The sequence below is a fragment of the Lynx rufus genome, unplaced genomic scaffold (assembly GCF_022079265.1).
Source record: "Lynx rufus isolate CCGP_SWC_20201006 ecotype Redwood Valley unplaced genomic scaffold, mLynRuf1.p SCAF_10, whole genome shotgun sequence".
In the NCBI taxonomy this organism is placed as follows: domain Eukaryota; kingdom Metazoa; phylum Chordata; class Mammalia; order Carnivora; family Felidae; genus Lynx; species Lynx rufus.
Window position 1 is genome coordinate 13,403,410 of NW_025814824.1, and position 16,498 is coordinate 13,419,907.

At 41.9% G+C, this 16,498-nt stretch overlaps 1 protein-coding gene across 13 annotated transcripts in view; it reads right to left on the minus strand.

Moving 5' to 3' along the window:
• Positions 1-16,498, minus strand: part of TRPM3 (transient receptor potential cation channel subfamily M member 3) — a 797,690-nt gene that overhangs the window by 480,613 nt on the left and 300,579 nt on the right. For 9 of the 13 annotated variants that reach the window (XM_047102096.1, XM_047102082.1, XM_047102051.1 and 6 more), the window contains exon 1: positions 7,501-7,777. The exons of the other annotated variants lie outside the window; for them this stretch is intronic. In XM_047102096.1, the coding sequence (XP_046958052.1) occupies positions 7,501-7,677 (177 nt within the window). In that variant the 5' untranslated portion in view covers positions 7,678-7,777. Of the gene's footprint in view, positions 1-7,500; positions 7,778-16,498 lie in introns of those variants that run through there. 13 annotated transcript variants of the gene reach the window in all.

The window sequence follows — 16,498 nt, forward strand, 5'->3', positions numbered from 1 at the left end:
AGAAGGAGAGCCACTGGTTGAAGAATACCCAAATGCTTTTAAAGTAAATTACATGCGATAAGCATAAAAATCAAACACCCTTCTCCTCAAGTTTTTGTTGTGCCAGCACCCCACCACAGCCATTCCGGTACTGTATCTTTTTCAAATACTCGAAAGCCTACAAAATTTTGTTCAGCACTATTTTCCTTATTTGATCATTAATACTGGGCATCATTTTTTTTTTAATTTTTTTTTCAACGTTTATTTATTTTTGGGACAGAGAGAGACAAAGCATGAACAGGGGAGGGGCAGAGAGAGAGGGAGACACAGAATCGGAAACAGGCTCCAGGCTCCGAGCCATCAGCCCAGAGCCTGACGCGGGGCTCGAACTCCCGGACCGCGAGATCGTGACCTGGCTGAAGTCGGACGCTTAACCGACTGCGCCACCCAGGCGCCCCTAGGCATCATTTTTAAAAAAGTCTAGTTTAAATTACTTTTAGCTTTGAAGGTGTTCTTCCAAACAAAAGCCCTGAATGTTCTCTTCCCTCCCTCCCCATCACTATCCAGAATCTCTTCCTTCATTAGTCTGTCAAGACCTTAGGGTAGAGAGGGCAGGGGTAGAGGGGACCAATTCTACCACTATGGGCATGAGTTATGGGTGCTTTGGATTTGGCCCCCAAGTAAACAGGCCATTGCTCACTTGGTACTATCACGTTCCATTGGTATCAAAGGAGCATGTGCTTGAGTGACTATCGCAATTCCAAGAGGCATAGATGAAGGATAAAGGGGGTGCATAGAAGATATGCAAAATTCTAACCATAAACACGGTCTTTGGGAGCTCTGGTTCACAGATACCCATGTAAATTGAATAGAATAGAAACTTCTGAAGTTGTAGGTCACATGAGTGGAAAGAAAATTCATGAAAATAACAGAGAAATTCATAAACAAAAAAAATAGGAATAGGGACAACCATTCTTCCAGACTGGTCGTCTACAAATCAAAACAGGGCAGCTGAACTCAATTTATTTCTGTATCTGTAAATGATCGTTCATGATTAAATTTTGAAAACCTGTGAAGGGTTTGCTTAAAACCTTTTGCTCTGTTTGCTATCAGAAAATCTGTTCTGCCCAGATGCCAGCGTAAGAAAGGGCACTTAATCCAGTTTCTCTCCAGCTCTGCTGAATCTGTGTCAGCTTTCCTCCATGTGTGGTTCTTCTAAGAGCTATTCCCGTGGGAATCACCAAGGAGCTTGTTGACATGCCAATTCCTGGGCCCACCACCTACCTACTGAATCAGCATCCTTAGGGGATGGGCTTGGGTATTTGGATATTTGCTTTGCTCACCAGTTGCCCAAGTGATTCTTCAGCATTCTCAGAATTGCGTGTGTCTTTATTGTTTGTTCATTTTTTTTTAATTCTTCAATAAGCATTTACTGGCTAGTTATTTTTTATTTTCGTCAGCCAGAGCTTTTAAAACTGCTTTTCATGGAAGATAAGAGAAGGACAGCAAGGATGTGATTAGTTTTCTGTAGATGAGCTTGGAGCCAATTGAGTTATACCAACAGACGGGGGGGGGGGGGGGTGAAAATCCTCTGCTGGGGAGGTAGTGTTCTCTTTCCCTGAGGAAGTCCTCCAAAAGGAAGGCAGAACCCTTTCCCCTGGAGACAGACCTTGCCCTGAATTCCTGGGACTCCGTAAGTCATCTGAGAAGCAGGTGGCCCTGGACTTAGACTCCCAGCCACATCCTCCCTCTTTCCCCAGCGACCACACACTTTTCTGTCTTTTCTCCATAACAGAGGCCACCAGAAGACAGAGTTCTCCGGAGAGACAGGAGGGTTTCTTGTTGCCTCAGGAATTTCCGTCAGGCTGCCCTAGGAACATTTCACAAAAAGGCAAGTCACATGGTGACCACTCAGCAGCCTGGATCAAGCCACCATTTGAAACACACCAGACAGATTTTTTTCTCTCCCGGGTTTTAGTGCCGAGCACATGTTTTCTTTTCTTTCTTTTCTTTCTCTCACTTTCTTAAAGGGAACCTGAGGTTGGCATGCTGAGATGAAAAGACAAAAGTTTCTTTATTAGTAGCCCTTAAAATTTTTTTCCTGACGATACACTGTGTTGACCTAAAAGCAGTTTATTCTTCGAGTGTCTCATCTTTTTGGTACTTAGTGGAATTGGCCCATGAGACATTCCCTGACATGTCTAACAGGTGTGTGCTTCCTCTCCTGCTGGGGACACTTAACTGCTACTACTAACATGTGGTTCAGGAGTGTCTTGTCCTGACCAAGCAAAAACTTGGGTTTATTGATATTCCTCTATGTGTCCTGGCAAGATCCAGGATTTCAGATGTGAAAAGGAAACCTTGGAAGTCTTGAATTGAAAACACACATTGAAATAAATCTCAAGCTGATTGTTTCCTACAAGCTTGAGACCATCAAAGGCAAGTCGGTTTCTGGAATGTCTGGCATCAACTGTAGAAGACACACTCAATAGAATGGACACTGGTTACCAATACAAGAAATTATAGAAGTAGAAAACATTAGTAATTAGGCAGGTTTTATCCTCATCTTGTAGCCTACCTCGATCACTACTCTCAAGGATTTCCCTTGTGTTACCCACTTCGCTTTCATTAATCCTTTGTATAATATAAAAGAGGACTAAGAGGAGAAAAAATGAGAGAAAACGGAGCTTTTTGACTGGATTCCAAAAAACTGAGAGCTTACTACACCTACAGTCCAAAAAAAAAATTAGGAGGGATATTCCTGATTGTATATTATTTACTTCAAAGAGTTCTATTATCAGGCATTCAATGGGGCTCATACTCAATGACATGGAATTATATTCTTTTTTATTTTTATTTTTTATTTTGAGAGACCGAGAGAGTACATGTGTTTGCATGAGTGCAGAGAGAGAGAGAGAGAGAGAGAGAGAGAGAGAATCCCAAGCAAGCTTGGCACTATCAGGGCACAGCCTGATGCAGGCCTTGAACGCACAAACTGTGAGATCATGACCTGACACAAAATCAAGACCTGGACGCTTAACTGGCTGAGCCATCCAGGTGCCCAAAAATGGAATTGTATCGTTAGCACTATTTTTTTCTCAGTCCCACCAGAATAACTGACATACCGTCTCTAACTCAACAAAGATGAACCACAAAGTGAGAAGTTCTGTCCTTCATTATCAAGACCTCTATTCTCAGAAATGGGGACCAGCGCCAGACTAGCCACCAAGACCGAAACTCAGAAGTTATCCTAAATTCTTCCCTTCACCACAATTCATCAACTTCACAAAGTCCTGTGCATTTTACCTCCACTCCTGTTGCCGTAACTCACATCCTCATCAATTCTCTGGACTTCCAATTTCATCTCTGAGCTTCCAATCCTACCATCTCCTCCCCATTCTAGACAGTACAGCCAGAGTCATCTATCTATCCCATGCCTGAATGCGGCAGTCACCTCCCTGCTAAAATCCATTTGATGATACTCATGGTTTTCAGGATAATCGTCAAATGTCATAATTTAGCAGCTAAGGCCCTCTGTGATTTCCAACACTGCTGAATATTCTAGTCCTCTGCTATTTGAACATCCAATCCACTTAAACCATTTTTAGCCTATGTTCTTTCATCCCCACAGGGCATGGTAGCCTTTACCACAGGGAATCATAGCACTGGGTCCAAGTCAAGACTTCAACTCTTCACTTTAAAGAGGAGGACACCAATTTATAGAAAAGTTAAGTAACACACCCATGATCATACAGGTGGTTAGGAACACAACAGAGTTAGGCTTCAGTGTTTAGGTCTAACTCCAGAATATAATTTCTTTAACCTATTTTGACATTGCTCAACATGCAAAATCAGATTCCTTCTCAGGATAAAACTTTGACGATCCTAACATGATACTGACCATTTGGGCTTCATGGACAGACTGACTTAAATGTTTGCACCACAATCTATTACAACTACAGAGTTTCCCTTTCCCCTAGTGCAACCCATCTTTCAGAAGCCTTCTTTTTAGTAAGTCCACTGAGATTTCAATAAACAAAGCTCTCCACCCTAAAAATTCTCAAATTCAACATAAGTTACCAAAATAAAATCTCCCAAATAAAACAATGACAGAGAGAGACCTAATAATGACTATGAAATATGCTAAGAACATTCTGTCACTGAAATAAACATGACTTTTTGTCATTAATAAGATGAAATCTTGAAACACATAAGAACGTAGCAAATGACAACTGAAGAGAAATAGTTTCAACAGGGTCCCATTTGAAATGCATCCGTTTGAAAACAGCCTCTGTCTTTTGGCTATCATCATGATATGCCTGTCCAAAAATTCACTTTCAAATGTTATTTCCAAATGCAATCCCACATTCAAAATAGGAGTTGGTTGGCATGTTCAAAATTTGCTGAGATGGACAAAGCAACAAATGAGATGTTTTCAGAGGAATAATAAGTATATTCCAACATTCATTCACTGAGTTTAATTCATGCTTCAAATGCCAGCCTCCCCCTTCTAGTTCTTTAGTATCCTGTTTCTATTAGGAAATGGGAAATACAGAAAATAGGATTATAAAGCCATTTCTAATTATTGGTGTGATGCTGAAATAAGGTACCAAAGAAACACATTTTCAAGGAGAGGACATGGGGGAAATTGGCATGAGCCAAGTCTGTGAGAAATGGTGAGTGATCAGAGTCTAGTTAAACCTAACCTTGCCATCACGACCTCTACTGTGTTACTGACAAGTTAGAGCACTGGAATAAACATATTACATCAGAAAAATGCCTGGAAGGGGACCAAAAATTACCTGTTGAATAGAGGAATTGGGTTAGCTTATGATTTCAATGGGCTCCTGGACACCCAGAGAATCCATCCATCCATTAAATTAACATGGTGGTGGTAGGGTGGGGGAGGTGGAGTAAGAGACTGGGAAAGGGGGCACTGTTTGTAAATATTTAATTTATGGACTAAAGCAGGAAGAACAGTGATCAAAAGATGTAAATGTTTGCTCAGGAACTTCCAATTTATTTGAAATATTAAAAGCAAGGCAAGAAGACATAGGGACTAGCAAAGCAGACAAGACAGCAGCAATCCAAACGGGGAAAAAAATTCCATGGCATTCCTATCCAGCACGTTGAGGCTATCAAACCCACATACAGAAGCAGCTCTCATTTCAAGTATCGCTGAAAGAATTTGGTTATCACTTTTTTTTTAACGAGTTTGAAATATGCTCAACTATCTGAAGTTTCCTAGGATAGATCAATACCTTTCAAAATTACAGATGTCATTTGGAAAGGAACTTCTCTAGGACAACACATCATTTTTAGCATATTGAGAAATTTGGAAAGCTACCCATCAGTTTGCTTAATTAGATGAATTGCTTTTTGTTTTTTTGTTTTTTTAAACGTATATTTATTTCTGGGACAGAGAGAGACAGAGCATGAGCGGGGGAGGGGCAGAGAGAGAGGGAGACACAGAATCCGAAGCAAGCTTCAGGCTCCGAGCCATCAGCACAGAGCCCAATGCAGGGCTCGAACCCACAGACCGTGAGATCGTGGCCTGAGTCGAAGTCAGACGCTTAACCGGCTGAGCCACCCAGGTGCCCCAGATGAGTTGTTATAAAGCACCATGTTAATAAAGCACGGTGGGATTGAACCGTATACGGACCACAGTATTGGCACACAGGGCTGACAATGCCTGGTGGTATAAAGCATCAACAGCACTTTCTGTTAAGAAACAGGACAGCTGTTCTCAAAATCAGTACTCTACTTCTAATAGATACGTCTCTGCTGGTTTTGTGACTAGGAAGTGATGAATAGCATTTCCCATAAAAGAAAAAAAAATAGAGCATTAATGAATAATATATTGAGAGTCGTATAAGTACACCTGTTAAGAAGGTCATTATGTAAGTTAAAAAGCATGATTTTGGGGTCGGGCCAAAGAATGCCTTTAAGTGAAAAATGTCTCTTGCTGCCCGTGGAATTGCCGGAGTCAATTTTCTCAGTCCTAGTTGGATTTGTCAAGATATTCTTTGCCCCAGACTCTTGATTCAATTGTGATTCTGGAGGAAAATTTACATTCATTTGTTAGCTCCCTGGCCTCATTCTTTCTCATGCCCTATCACACATGTTGTTCCAATACAGCAAAAGCACTTATGTCCAAGGACACTTCTCTCCCACTCCTTATTCCCAAATTGGTTTTTCCTCCTAAATACTCTTTTAGGGAAGCAAACCATCGCCATGACAACAATATGCTGGGGGTTTGAACAGGACCTGGGGCCAGCCTTTGTGAAAGTTAACACCGGTTTTTGTTGAACAGCATAAGGAAACAGTGGCCAATGCTCTGTGGTGAGGAACCACTTAACTGGACAGAACTAACTGTCCACATCAAACTTGACCCAACCAAAACACAGCCTCAGCAAGAAAAAATAAAAATAAAATAAATAAATAAAAATAAAATATTGCAATATAATTAATTCAGGACTAATACTTTAATCCTCCATTGTAGACACTTAGGCTCAATATCCAGTGGTCATTAAATCCCAGTATCATATTAATATGGACAAGAGAATGAAGAACTTTGCTTTTTGCCTTTTTAACTTCACATGGATGTGGGACATTCAGAGATATGGACTCCCCCCCTCCCCCCCCCCCCCCCCCGAATAAATGTTAGCACATTCTCTCTTCTGGAGAAAAAAATACACGCTTTGTCCACCTTGTAAATTTTATTTGTATTTTCTTCCCTATAATAAGGTCGATGATGGTGCAATTATTACGGAGTTGTGGGGACTTTTTCAGTACCTTCAATGCGTTTGCTTCTAGAAAGGAAGTGCTGCAGACACAGAGTAACAATTCTAAGCTCAGGTGTAGTACCATTCTTTTGTGTAACTCAGAGCCGGAGCTGGAGGCATACGTTCAATACATATTCAACCACACTTTCCCACTACTGGCTTCACTCAGGAGACTAAAATTATCATGCCTTTCTAAAAACAAGGACACCAAAGGAGTCACAACCTGATGAGATTCATTCTCTGTCTTTACCTGAGCGACCACCTAAGGACACAAGGCTTTTAAAATAGTGAGGAGAATCCTTTGTTCTCTCAGGTTCCATTTAAAGGGAAAGTGGGTCGAAGGGCTTCCCCAGGGAGGGGGGAAAAAAAACCAGGAGCCAAATGCCTGGAGTAGGAGATTTCACTCCCATTACTATTCCCACCCTCCCAAAGAAGTTAATTAATTCTATTTTAGGAATGTTTAGGGCGGGGGGGCTGAGGGCCGGAGGGGAGCACTGGGGAGCCCATTCTCTGCCACCATAATCTCATTCCCAAACGTGGCTCAGACCATCTCTCCTCCCTAACACCGTGGGGGTCTACAGCCCGCTGACAGCCTCTCTGAGCCAGCCTTGGGCAACTGAGCCAGCACTGGAAGCATTTGTGCTCCCCGAAAGGTGTGTCCCAGCCCAAGTGCGAAGTTGGGTATTTAGACCTGCAAAGCACAATTAGAGCCATTCAAAGCAGCAAGTTACAGTACCTTAAGAAGTCTGACAGATGGGAGGAAGGCTGCGTGGCAAAGCTTCCGGATGGTCCAGTTTAGGGGACGAGGAGCATCAGTTTGATTCATGACCCCTTCCAAATTCCACCGGGAAAACCAAAAATTGCAAACCTGAGCAATGCCTAGAAAATAGACGGTCCCCCACGGCCTTGGCATCCCATGGTCATCTCCACACCTGCAAATTCCATTAGGGCAGAGGCTTCCTGGAACTTGGGAGACTACTCAAGTGGCGTTTCCTGAGCCACCGAACCTTCTTAAGAAAGCCACCTCCCCTCTCCCTGCAGCCGTGCTCATGCATACCAAATGTGGCTGAATGGAGGCACACTGCCTGCTGCTCCGGGGAGGGGATGCACCGTTTTGAAGGAGAAGGACAGCCTGCACAAAACAGTCTGTGGTCGCAGTCAGAGCAGTGTGCTCCGAACGCACGCTCCCTCTCCGGCTCTCCTCCCAGTAAACGCAAGTCAGGCGTTGGGGGAGAACCCGGGCCATTTGCTCCGCTAGCTTGCTTTGGGGGGGAGCCAGGAGGAGAACAAGAGGGAAAATCAATAAATCCAGAACGAGGGAACTTGCACTTTCTTGCACAAAGCATCTTTGAGGGGCTGGAAACTGGCACGAGGGGAGGGGCTAGGGCACAGAGGGAGAAGGGATGCCTTCGAATGAGAAGATAAACACTTCCCTTTTGATTTACGTGACACGGTAAATTGAGACCTATTGTAAGACGGATCCATAGTAAAAGACACCTCTGTCATGCGCTGAGGTTTTTATTAGCTGTGAGTGAAGGTCCTCGCCCTGATATATACATTATGTAGATGACAGACAGGCTGCCCGCACAGAGAGAAGCAAACTAACACAGAGACAGTGGGAGCGGCAAGTTATCCCTTTCATAGAAAGCAGTGCAAACTAATTTATGTTTGGCTTACCTTTTAGAAATGGCAGTTTCTAAATCGGGGCTTATATCTTCCTGGAAAGCCACTGATACTCTGTCTCTGCAACAAAAGTTTAACCCTCAAGGTGCCACACGGGATGCTCTCTATAAAAGATCAAGTTTCCTCAAGTGGGGATACTGACCCCCATCATTTTCTAAGGATGGCTTTGAGAGAGAGAGAGAGACAGACAGACAGACAGACAGACAGGAAGGCTGAGTTAGCATGGTTCAGGCTCCTGTGGCCAAAGAGAATAAAGAACTTTCAATTGGAAAGCAGAAATTGGATAATTTCACTTTGGTAGAAAGTGATGAAATTCTGGTGGTTGGGAAGAGGAAGTTCATGTCACAACCAAGTGTGAACTTGCCACACATCCTCTAGGCATCAGACCACAGTGGGTGCAGTTGACCGATGGCATGGCGGCCCAGAGATTCACCACATCCTTATAGGATTGCCATCTTACGTTATTTTCCCTCTTTAAGTCCCTCCCCATGACTACACTGATTTTCCACATCTAATTAACTCGAGGAGATTAGTAAATCCTAGCTCCATGATTTATGCATTCTGAAGCGGCATTAAGACGGGGGAGGGCAGACATGCTACACTGGGACCCTGCTGTAATTCAGAATTTGGGATCTGAATCCACCCTTTATTCCTTCGAATAAATACCTGACACGTTGCATTGTAACACTATTTCCCTCGCAATAGTCCTGTGTTAGAGCACCAAGGACACTTGCAGAAAAATCTCATCTAGTGGTGGAACCCAGACCACTGACTTGCCTTGTAGAAAATTCAGTGTCTGATTATCACTGTAATAGGTCCCCCGTGCAGTTGGTTCATTTTCTGTCACCATTCTATTTCCACAAAGCATTAAAGATCACTTTAAAATAACAACAGCTAACACGCACATGTCAAGCATTGTGGTCAGCATTCCAGATGCATTTCCAAAGTTCGTGTCATCAACAGCCCTATGAAGTAGATGCAGTGGTCATATCCCCACTTTAAAGATTAAGCAACTTTGGACTTGAGAAACTACTAACAGGCCAAAATCACGTAACTAGGAAAAGTAGGATTTGGATCAAAACCAGTCTATTGGACTCCAAAGACAAGCTCTCTCTTCTTTCTTCTTTTTCTTTTATAATTAAGGGGACCCAGTGCCTCTGTTTTCCGGTGACTTAACTATGTAAGAGCTGAGCTAAAAGCGCTTAAAGAAGAAATGCTCAGCATTTCTTTCAGGTAATTTCCTTGGTGTGATGTTGATGCAGTAGTGACCAAAAGAAATTGTAGAATCAGGCTACATGGTTCAAACTCTAATTCTGACCCTGGCCTTGGGCAATTTACTCACCTAATCTGTGCTTTGCAGTCTTCATCTATAAACAGAGATAAAAATGGAAACACACCTGAGGTTATTGTGAAGACCACACGAGCTACTCATGTGTCCTCAGAACAGTGCCTGGTACAGACTAAGTCCCTTCCACCAGGATCCATCTTCCAGGCAGCTTGTGTTGAAGTTGAAGGAGGAACCCACTGGTAATTTCCATTCAGCATGCATGAGTGTATGCATTTCTAGGACCAGGTAATGAGGTTGAGCAAGACAGAGTGAATCTCAATGTTTCCCATCAGTTACCATGCGTTTCCTAACCGGGGTAAAGAGGAAGGTGGGAGCCTTTAAGGTAAGTATGGGCTTCCTCATGCTATACTGCAGCGTGGTATTCAGCAGATTATAAGAGGTTGCCCTGAGTGGAGCTTTGAGGCTCCAGGATCTCTGAGCTATTAAATGCTAAGCAGTGGTTCCCTTACAGTTGTGAGAAGTCTGACCCCAAGAAAATGCTGCAACATGCAGTCCCGTCTCGTCTGCCCCTCACTGTTCAGGACCCCACAAAAATGACAGTGTCATTCTGAAAACTCACAACCTTTGATCCTAGTCCCTTTAATTCTTAGTGAATGACGTTAGTCAAAGAGAATAGTTAGGAACCCTGCAGAACAGGAAGCAGGAGGATTCTCAGCCCTCTCTAATGGCAATTAGAGAGCAGCACAGAATCTCTGGAGACGATGCTGCAAGAGAGGTATACATCAAAGAAGGCTGGCAGCGCCTGAGCGGGGGGGGTTCTTATTCCATCACTGGAGTAGTTTGTGCCAGAATTGTTTGCTATCACAACATTTCAAGCAGGGTTCTCAGGAACCCACCCCCTTCAAGAAATGCAATTTTTGCATGGAATGCTGCCTTCCTGGGTTTGAGAGAGAAGTCTAGTGAGGAAAGAGCTGAGATCACACGAGCAAGCCAAGCCCTCAACATTAGCCTCTCATCAATCCAAAAGGCTTGTTTACAAATTTGATGAACGTGGATGTTTACACATCTGCAGAAAAAATTCTAGCAGACTTAAAAACCTGACAAAGCCGGGTGCCTGGGTGGCTCAGTTGGTTAAGCAGTTAAACGTCTGACTTCGGCTCAGGTCATGATCTCATAGTTTGTAGGTTTAAGCCCCGCGTCGGGCTCTGAGCTGACAGCTCAGAGCCTGAAGCCTGCTTGGATTCTGTGTCTCCCTCTCTTTCCCTCCCCCACTCATGCTCTCTCTCTCTCTCTCAAAAATAAACATTTTTAAAAAAATTTTTAAAAATCTGACAAGGACATATTAGCTGTCAGTGTCCTAACAAATAGCAAACCCAACCCATCGAATCTCTGCACTCTGAAGTCTGCCTTTGAACAAACTATTTCTCTTTCATGCTTTGCATTTCCCATATAAATGATGCTAAATTTAAGAATCATGGTAAGGGGAAAAAAAGAATCATGATAAGATTTGAGCTGTCTCATGGCTGACAATGAGCCACAATATAGACATTCTGTATTTCTTCCTTTGGGAAACCATGTTCCTTCTCTTTAAAAAAACAAAACCTGGGGTGCCTGGATGGCTCAGTCAGTTGAGCATCCAACTTCAGCTCAGGTCATGATCTCACAGTTCGTGAGTTTGAGCCCCACATCAGGATCTGTGCTGACAGCTCAGAGTCTGGAACCTGCTTTAGATTCTGTGCCTCCCTCTCCCTCTGCCCCTCCCCCACTCATGCTCTGTCTCTCTCAAAAATAAACATTTAAAAAAAAATCTCATGGCACCCTCAATGTACCACTTTGTACACTGTTTTACTTTACCTCCTTTAGATATAAAAAGGGGCTGACCCATGAAAACCTAAGAAAACAGAAAGTCAAGGACACAGTGTCTGGGTAGTTCAGCATTCCAAAGCCTCCTGCTAAAATGTGTTTCCTACACCAAACACTCAAAAAAGGCTCCAAGGTAATTTTTCACAGTATATTTTAATGTTGAAGTTCAATAGGTATCTGGAAAGTAATTGAACAGGTATTTTCAGGCTCTAACAGTAAGCGTAACGTACTTAAGTGCAGAAAGATGATATGTAAGCATTCAAGGGAAACGGCACGAACAGCCCCAATGGTAAAGCCTTTGTAAGTAACTTCATGTACCACAATATTTTGTAACCTCACTATTAACTTCCTACTTGCTTTATGGTTGGCCTCGGGTATTAGCTCTGTTGCATTTGATAATTCAACAATTTTATCAGAAAATCATTTATGCTGTGAACCCTGACAATTTAACATTCTTATTTAAACAAAAACCCATGCTTTTTCCCATTTCTTCCCTTCAACCACAAATACAGTTATAATGTTAGAAATTTTTAGATGCTTCTACAGTGTTTTCCAAAACAGTAAATCTCTTTTTACATTTAATTGAGAGTGAACAGTCCTTAACTTACTTCCAAATAGATATTCTTCTAATAGGTGAAATACCTTCAGTAGAAAAAACTCACATTGTTTTTCCTTTTGGTATCTTTTATAGGTAATAGATTCTAAAATACATTAAAATCTATTAAAATAAAGGACTCACATTTATAGCTTCGATAGCACTTACTCCGTGTGAAATGACACTATCGCAGAATTAGAATACCTGTTTTTTCCATTCCCCGCCCCATTACTGAGATCTTTCCTCACTTCCCTGACTGCTGTCCACCCTTTGCACAAAAACTTACAGCGACAGGGAGCGGGCAAGGTTTTGAGGCCACACATTCCATAGTTGGACAGCTCTAGTGGCAGAAAGTCCCTCCCTCTAATTTCTAAAGCAAGTGTCTCTTCCAGAGAATGGCTGTCCCAGTGTACGACAAAAGGCTCCCCTTAAATCTCTTCTCCTCAGTAGACAAATCTTAGACTTTTATTCTATCTTCACACGATGGATTGCAATTATTGAGAAATACTCTTAGGGGTACAGTCTCTATTATGTCATAAAGGAACGTTAAGTATAATAGCGTCTAATCCTCTTCAATTCCTTGAATCATTTCTCATAAAGGTTCTTTCAGTAACAGCTGATGCGCACACAGACGCTCTTTCCCTGACCCCTAGAGTGAGCATGCCCAACAGAAACTCCGTAGCAAAGTGGCTTCCTTGGCACCTGAAACCAGAAATGTGGTGGGTGTTTTACCTTTTTGACCCTGACTCATCAGGGAGGCAGTGGTCAGCCCTGGCTAATGAGAAGCCCAGGCTTGTATCAAGAAATGGGCAGAGACTGGACCATCTGTGCTTCCTCTTCTGTATCTTCATCTGCTCGTTTTGAGGTCAGACTCATTTCAAACCCCTCTTACTTAGCTGCATAGGCCTGGGCCAGTTACTTAACCTGTCAGTCTTAGTTTTCATGCTGTAAAATGGCATCTACAATAGTTTCCACTTTGGGGTTTTCGTGATGATAAAAAACTAGCACAATGCTTATATGGCAAACACACATTTAAATGGAATAATGGTTATGATGAGAGTTGTTATTTCTTTCGCTGACACCACCGGCATAGTGCTTAGGAGCACAAGCCATACATGGCCTGGATGTCAACACCGTTTTACCCCTTTCGTGTAGCTCTGAGCAGTTTCTTAACCTCACTGCGCATTACCTTCTTCATCCACAAATTGCAGATAATTATACTACCTATGCCAGAGAAATACTGGGAAGTTAAATGGCTAAAATGTATGGAGCCCTTAAAAGAGAAACCGGCCCATGGTAAAAGGTCAAAAAATATTAGCAATTGAAATTATCAATATCAAGTTCTATGTATGGCCTTTTCCAAAGCTACTGCTCTGGAAAAGCAAAGCAAAACACAACTTCACGTCCTCCTTTGCTTCCTCCAGTTAGAAGATAAGCAGCAAACAACACATGTGAGGAGACCCAGACAGGGCGCTTTGTTTACGGCTTTCCTTTCTGCAGCTGAGGGGATCACAGATTCCATTAATAGAGTATGTTTCGCTTCCGAAAACCCTAAGGTATATATGCAGCTTCTGTCTCACCAAAAATAGAAACCTTACATGCAGATGCAGACACACACACACACACACACCAAATATTCAAAGGTCAAAAGCTAATACACATCGTCATTCAAGCTTTGAAAACCTAAAACTTCCATTTACAAAGGGGATAATTTTGTGGGATTTCAGGGGATGCTGAAATTTTAATGAGTCCATGGAGGCTTGTTAAAAATATAAAAATTTGAGATATGCATTTCTAAACCACTTAATATATGCCTTCTTCTAAAATCTGCAAGGCTATTCATTACTGTAGATGTTCTCTACTCTGAGCCTAGACCTCTCTCCCTCTTTCTCTAACACACGTGTGCACATACAAACACACGCAGAATATAGATATTTTATATAATTTTCCATTATGAAGCCAAAAATCTGACCAACTTGGTGAAGAACTCATCAATGAATACCTTTTGGGAAGGGGATTTTAAGCTGTGAATCTCCAATTAGTGTTTGACTAAATCGTGTGAATTGGAGGGAAGCTGAACATTTCATTGCCGACAGTGCAGCCTAAGTCAGATCTTGGGGTCCATGGATGCTTAAATAAAACACAAGTTCAAGCTCAAGCCTCACATACACCTTCCCGAACACCTTATGATGCCCACCCATGAGAGCCAAAAACCTGCCGCAGCAACACCACACCCCTTTCTGCATCTGAGCTTCTGACACAAATTGCGAGCACTGGTTGAACCATAAGGTCTGCTCACCTGGGAAAGAGAGACATGCTGTGATTGGGACGATCCTGAGTGGTAGCTCTGCACAGCAGAGGATTTGAATGAAGAAAGCTAACGGAAACCATACGTGCCGTCTATTTTTATCAGCCTTCCATAAAACGTATAACTGCTAATGTTTACTCTGATATCTTTTTTAACAACCATAAGCCTTTCCTTTTTACCTTGACTAAGAGTAGTGGCAAGAATTAAATGACTTTAGCTTTTCAGAGGACTTGGTCTGGCTTTTGTTTTCTTTCTCTCTCTCATTGAGGAGACACAAAATCAATGCAAACAATATGGATTTTGAAACCGGAAGAACTGGGTTTGAATCCACATTCTATCACTGGACAATTCCAATAACCTTTATAAATCTTCATCTTAAAAAAACATAGTGGCTAATTAGCAATGGCTAATTATAATAATGTTACAATGATGATTAGTAACTTTGAGCATGTACTATGTGCTAAAATGTGCTAGGTCTTCTAAAGGCATAGTTCTGTTAGATGTTACTACAAACCTATTTTGTTTGCAAACAACTTTTGCAGCATTACTCTCCTCATATTCAGAGTATGGGTAATAGGTGAGGTAGTAGTCTCAGGACATCATAGACTCAAAGAGATTAAGAAATTTGCCGGTCACATGGCTGGTAAATGGACTTGAATCCAGGTCTATGATTCTATACTCTGTTTATCTGATTCTATAATCTATTCCCATCCCCACTACAATATGCTGCTGCCAATTAAAAAAAAAAAAACACTCACACAAGGTTTCCTGTGGTTTTCTAAAGCAAAGTAGTATTTGACCACTAATACAATCAGAAAAGAGGAGAAGCCACTCAGTGCATCTAACCTTAACATCAAAATCTTGCAGAGCACAGAAGGATTGAGGGTCTCTCAGTGGCTCTGGGTTTCCACATTTCCCTACTCTCCAGTTCCATCTGGGCTGGGGAAGCCTGCCCTGGGCAGCAAGCTCACTGAGACAAAGATTTATCCTCACTCATTTAGTAGGCCAATATATGATTCAAGTGTCTGGGACACAGTATTTATTAAGTGGAAAAATGAATGTTTCTCAAGGATTCCCACGATTCTTGCAAATGTGAGTTAAATTCTTTATATTCAAATACATTTAATTCCTACTATTCTACTTGTATACCCACCTGCTGTATTTTCCAGATGAGGAAAATGAGGCACAGAAAGGTTAAATATTTACCCAAGTTTACACCCTGAGTTTCAGAGCCATGGTTTTAATTCAAATATAAATTCTTGATATACTGTATGTTTTATAATAAATAAAAAATAAAATCTATTTTTAAGGCCACTGAGTTTCAGATACCTTGGTTAGCTATCTTATAACCCCATCATCATTCTTCACAACTGAAAAACCATATTCTCAACTATTTATCAGGGCAATAAGAGGCTGCAATCACACAAAAGATACACTTGGCCAGAAAACCTGGTAATTATCATAGTAAGTAAAGACCAAAGGTATCTGTGTAACCGTATAACCAAAATGATGAGGATTCTTCTGGGTTACCTGAACTTTCTATGAAATATGCAGAACATCTGGGGGAAAATATTATCAAAACTCTACTAATGACCTGAAGCGGTTAAGTTAGAAAATGAAGGTGCCGAAAAATTTGATTTAAAACAGTTTCTCAATTGGCTAATGAATCAGATTCTGACCGCTATTGTAAATCCAGCCCAAACTATCCACAGGAGCATAACGGATACATGCACTGGCATAGGGTATCTCGTTCACTGCATGGGGATCCCAGGTGGGGAGCCCTCCCCGACGAGAAAGCCAATAGATGACTAGAGGGAAGACTACAATGTCCTGTACTACCTGGCATTATCCCAATGGGAAAATCTTGAGAAACTATTGTTTCAGGAAATAAAAGGTAGGTAAAGCTTTCCTGTGTGCACTTTTTCCTTGCATGTTAATTAAACTCTTTGCAAGTAAACCGCTGGCTACAGATCAGATGAGAGAAGGATCAGTTCTGT